This window comes from Nasonia vitripennis, chromosome 1 (assembly GCF_009193385.2).
Source record: "Nasonia vitripennis strain AsymCx chromosome 1, Nvit_psr_1.1, whole genome shotgun sequence".
Lineage (NCBI taxonomy): Eukaryota > Metazoa > Arthropoda > Insecta > Hymenoptera > Pteromalidae > Nasonia > Nasonia vitripennis.
In genome coordinates this window covers 16,308,833-16,314,609 of record NC_045757.1, presented here as the reverse complement: position 1 = coordinate 16,314,609, position 5,777 = coordinate 16,308,833, and the positions used below count along the sequence as shown (strand labels likewise).

General features: G+C 33.5%; 1 protein-coding gene across 1 annotated transcript; it reads left to right on the top strand.

Moving 5' to 3' along the window:
- Positions 1 to 1,543: 1,543 nt before the first annotated feature.
- Mospd2 (motile sperm domain containing 2) lies at positions 1,544 to 5,504 on the top strand. The gene is made up of 9 exons (NM_001129849.2): positions 1,544 to 1,726; positions 3,012 to 3,158; positions 3,254 to 3,431; positions 3,505 to 3,865; positions 3,941 to 4,019; positions 4,091 to 4,197; positions 4,278 to 4,478; positions 4,544 to 4,681; positions 4,776 to 5,504. The coding sequence occupies exons 1-9, from the start codon at positions 1,642 to 1,644 to the stop codon at positions 4,980 to 4,982; spliced, it is 1,503 nt and encodes a 500-aa protein (NP_001123321.1). The 5' UTR covers positions 1,544 to 1,641; the 3' UTR covers positions 4,983 to 5,504.
- The last annotated feature ends 273 nt before the right edge of the window (positions 5,505 to 5,777 follow it).

Genomic DNA, 5,777 nt, shown 5'->3' with positions numbered 1-5,777 from the left:
GATTGTTGGTGTGTTAAAGGAATTGCGGGAAGATTTCAAGAACCCGATTACTATCGTAATTCGTACTTTCTATAGCATTAGTTTACTTTTGCAGAAATTTCGATCGAATCTGAAAATATTTGTAAATAATTTAGAGCATGTGTAGAATTTAATGTAAATGTTCAAAGTATTTTAGCATTTATTTATATATTATAAGTAGGTATACACCATTCCAATTCTAGATTTGTTAAGTTGATTTACAATTTATAAGAGCAAACAATAAAAAAGGCGACCGATTTTTAGTAAACAAATTTTTTTTATAAACATCTTTATAATTATCAATATTTGTAAAATTATTCCATTAAGACTCGATTCAAAGAAACTTGTACACACGTAACGGCATTGAGCAATCTACTGAATTACAAACGTCAACGATTCTATAGAATTAATTATAACTCGATCTATGCATACGACACTTGTATAATATGTACATACACTGACTTCATTGCTAGATTGATCATAATTTACTTCTTCCTGGACTTCTGTGCTTGATAAAACTACTAACTTCTTTTTATTATAGATCTAGAATTATTTTGGAAATGCACGTATTGACGTATGTATTGTACGTTTTATACTAGTATTGCCAAAGCCTGGACTGCGGAACAGCATTTCTTATCGTAAACATGCACGAATAAAAAACTATTGCGCGCGTCTTGCCAACCCAGCCTTTAACTACTGAAACAGTCAAATCCGCAAGTATTCTAGACTAAACTACTCTTTTTTACAATTAATAAAACTGCAATATATGTATTGTTAATTTCAAAATTGACGGCTACAATTTTCTTGGTTTAATCGATAGTTAATTAAATCAATCAACTATGTTATAATATGACGAGAAATCGAACACGTGCATTTCGAAACTCCCGCAATGAATTCACGATACCAGCTGCCGGCTATATAAGCGGCTCCGCTTAACACACTGAGCTAATATATATACCTACACAAACCTATGTATATAAGTATAGTATCGAAAGCGCAGATTCGCGCGGGCTGCAGCGCCCCCTCGACTTTGCGAACGTGAGAATATATCACACAAGCACAACATACCGCAGCGACTATCATGTAGGCGGCAGACGGGGCGACGGGCCGTCGCGCGCGCGTGAAATATACGTATCTACTTATACACGTTTACCTTCGGCAAGTAATTCGATTCCGACCAATTTCAACGTCATCAGCAGTTACTCGAAAGTCAGTCACACACGCACACAGCGGCGCGTCACATCGCCGCGACTCGGGCACACGCATTATCAACCTGAAAGAAAACAGTTGTCGCGCGCCCGCCGGCATGCTGGGCTCGCTGCCCCAATCCTCATTTCGCAGATAAACAATCCGGCGTATATATTTTTTCTTTATCGCCGGTCGCATTCTCCGCCGCCTCCTCCTCCTCCTTTCTCTCCTTCTGCTCTCGCTCTCTGTCCACGAGTTGGCCAGTGCACTGAAATACGTGCACATTACACACACGCACACACACACACACACACACACACACACCGTGCGACTATACGTGTCCGGTGCAAGCTTACGCGGTCGAAGCGACAAAATCAGTGAGCGAGGCTAAAGTGACCCGGAGCGCAGGACGTCGCCGAGGAAGAGACTGAAATCATGGACGCGGATAAGGCGCAGAAAATCGTGGAGCTGCGCGAAAAGTTCTTGAAGAAACTCGAGGACGAGGGACCGCCTGACTTGAGTAGGCAACTATATTTTCACCTTCGCGTATACATTTATCACGCATACGCCCCTATAGCTGATATATTTTTAATGTGTGGAATCTTTTTCGGCGAATTATGATGTCTCCAGACGCGAGTGGCCGGAGTTTAAATGCGATGCTAAGTTATTATAGCAACGCCAACGCGGCCTTGTGTCGTTTTTACGTAACTCTCTCCAGAGAATGTGCCGAAAAACAATTTTTTTTCACTCTCGTATACGCTTGCTTCGAGTGTACTGCAGTGACTGTGCAAGCGCGAGCATATATTTGATATTTGCTGTCGACTTGTAACGCCTTTTGTCGCGAAACTAACTTTGAAGGCAAATGTTTACGCATAAGTAGTCGGATTTAGGTTTTCTTGTGCAAAAACTATCTGCCGTATACGAGACGGAGAGAGAGATTGTTTTTTTATTCTTTTCTAGGTATTTAATGCTATGTTTGCTTTGATTATGCAATTAGACAGTAGACTGGACAGTAGTAGATATTTTGTAATGATCCTTGAACAGCCAAGATAACTATCAATTATGAGTTGATGACATATGATATGTCCTAATGTGATATTGATGGTGAAGCTAATCAAAGGTTTGATAACAATTCAAACAGGCTTTTCATAAGTAAAGAATTCAAACTTAGTTTATTTGATTTTTTCTTATCTTTTGCAAAGTTAATAATGAAAGATAAAAAACGTAATAAATGCTGCAGGATATCTAAAATTTGTAACATTGATCTTTGTAACTTGGTTAAAAGTCAGAATGATAAATTGTACAATTATGAAATTGATAACATCTGTTCAGAAAGATTATCATATAGCATTTGGAAAAATAATTTAAAGTGATTTTCAGAGATGATTCATTAAAGAAATAATTTTTTTGTTGTATTATAAATTTGCTCATTACGAAAGAAAATTCTAAATAGTAGTAATATTAAAAAGCTGCTTTATTATTTATTACCAAGGACAGCAGGTGGTTTTTTAGAGGCACACTAATCATGAAGCATCAAAGGTTAAAGTGTGTAAAAATGTATTAATATTCATAGCTTGATATGTGCGGTAACAATGATTTTAAGTATATTGTAAGGAAACAAGTGTCATTTAATTTCATTCATTAATATACAATCCATCTTTAATGTGTTCAGAATTAATTACCTTCATATGAATTGGCAGGCTTATAATGTGCCTACAAAATAAATAATTTATTTACTTTCTTTCAACTTCAAACAATAAAAGATGAAGTGCAAATAAAATATTGTATATTTTCATATTTTCTAGGGGAATTTCATCCAGCTGACATCAACAAAGTGAAATCAGCAGATGATTGGTTACGGCGTTTTTTAGAACACAATGAATACAATGTTCAAGATTCCTTAAAAATGTTGTGGGAAACTTGCGAATGGAGGAGAAATTTCGGCACTAACAGTATGCATAATACTTCTTTCATTGAATAGCACATTAATCTTAGAAAGTTATACATTTTGTGACAAAATTCATACAGTCTATTTTGTATTTTGCAGACATAACTGAAAGTAATGTTATAAAGGAATACCTTGAAGATGGAGTTTGTTTTGGTTATGGAAAAGATAAAGATGGAAAGAAGCTTTTTGTTATTAGATCAAAATTACATTCAAAGGGTTCAAGAGATTTTGCAGAACTCCAAAGGTGTATTGTTTATTGGTTTGAAAGACTTGAGAGGTACCAATCATTCAGCACTTTGTACTACATTTATAAATAAAATAGATACAGTAATGATAATAATTATTTACAGGCAAGGAAATGGAGACCAAATCTCGTTATTTTTTGATATGATTGATGCAGGTCTTTCTAATTTAGATATGGAATTAACAAAATTTTTAATAGGCCTATTTAAAAACTACTACCCTAATTTTCTGAATTATATCATAATACTTGAAATGCCATGGGTATTAAATGCTGCCTTCAATATTATAAAATCGTGGCTGCCTGCCAAGGCGATTCCGAAAATTAAATTTGTCAAGAAGTCTACTTTGAAAGATTTAGTAGATCCTAATGTAGCATTAAAAATATGGGGTGGTAATAATGACTATACTTTTACATTTGTTCCTGAAGCGCAATCTGGTCTTGTTAATGGAAAATTAGATAATAGAAAGGTATTGATATATTTCTTAAAAATGTACTGTAAAGGCTAATGCAAAATGATTTGAATCATAAATTTTTTTTTCAAGGTACATTTTGCTGGAGGTTCACCTTTGACTGAACAAGCCGCAACTGGATTTGGTGATCAACCAAGAAATGAAGAAGCCAGTAAGATTTTGATTTTAATTTCAAATTGGTGATACATTTTATGATATTAATACAGGCACATTTGTGTATAGTGTTAGCAGTGGAACCAGATATATTAATGTTTAATAAGACAGGAAATGAAGTTGTTGGAACAGTATCATTAAAAAATATTATGACAGACAAAAATCTGTCTTACAAAGTTAGTCTGGAATTTTGTATTAAGAATATTAAGACAACGAAATGCGTTCAATTCTTGATTTGTTTGTTTCAATATTACAGATAAAAACTACATCTCCAGAGAAATTTAAAGTTCGACCAAATACAGGAATTCTTTTAGCATCTCAAAAAATTACAGTTACAATTACGTTACAGCCTGGTTACAATTCTCGAAATCTTTTAGCAAACGATAGATTTCTAATAATGTGTCTTCCAATTCAAGATACAAAAATAACCACACAAGAGTTGGTTGATTTTTGGAAGGTATTTAGACAATCATTTATAAATGATAAATGAAAATAAAAAATATACGGACAATTTTTTTCCAGGCAAATGGCGCAACTGCAGAACAGCATAGATTAATGTGTCGCGATGGAAGTGAAGGAGCGGATGGTTTAAGGTCAAGCATGACTTATTCTACTGGAGCTTCTGGATCAGACAATTTAATTAATTCATTATTTTCAAAGGTTCGATTAATCTTACAGTTAAAATATTAATATATTTTCAAATTAGAAGCAACTTTTGTTCATGATAAATATATATATATATATTTTTTTGTAGATAACTCGTATAGAGGAACGATCAGTGAAGCTTCAAAATGACATGACATTAATAAAGCGAATTTTGCAGCTCTCTATACTCACCATACTCTTTCTCCTCTCATTGATCGTTTACATTCTAAATATCAATATCTTAAATTCCACTGAAGAGAGAAATTGCCATAATGTAGAAGATTCGATTGCAACAGCAGTTCATGACGAAATCTAGTCTTGAAAAGTAGTGTAAGCTTTTCAGCGTGCATGAGGCACTTATAAAATTTCCAAGAGAGGCCATTTACCTTTCAAAGTTTTTGTTAATTATTTTTCTTGTTGGGGCGATTACCAAACTTTATTTGTTAACTACGTTTTTAATAGTGAATGTGAGTAAAATTATCAGGAACAAGTTTGCAATTTTTAACGAGGAAGTAATTATTTTTGATCAATGTTGTTAAATAGGGAATGAAACTTCTTTGACAAGATACGCGTCAAACAACAATTTTCTGATAAATTTACTTACATTATCTAATTTTTAAAATTGAAATGAATTTTTTTATCATGTCATAGTTCGCGTCGATTTAAAAAGCGTAAGTCTCAAATATTATATCAGCTTATACCAAAATATTTACTTGTTGTTGAGACATGTGCTTGGGTAACGCTTACAATGTATGCATGAAGACTTTTTTTTACCAAAAACAATGAAGGATTATAGCAAAAAAATTGACGACATTAAAACTATTTTTATAAACTTTTACCTGAATTGTGTTTGTCATCTTAGGCGTTAGTGTTAAGTTTTTCGGTAAAACATGTATTTATAAATTTAACATTCCATGATTTCTTCAGACAACAAAAGTGATTTTAAGTGTCTATGAGAATGCATAATTTGCCTACAAAAACCTATAGTCATAATAACAAAATGTCCAAATTAAAAGGAATGGTTTTAGAATAACAAGTTTACAATTTGTTGGTGCATTTGGTATGTATTCTATGACTTATAAAGTGTAGTTGCTAAAACTTTGTAAACTTT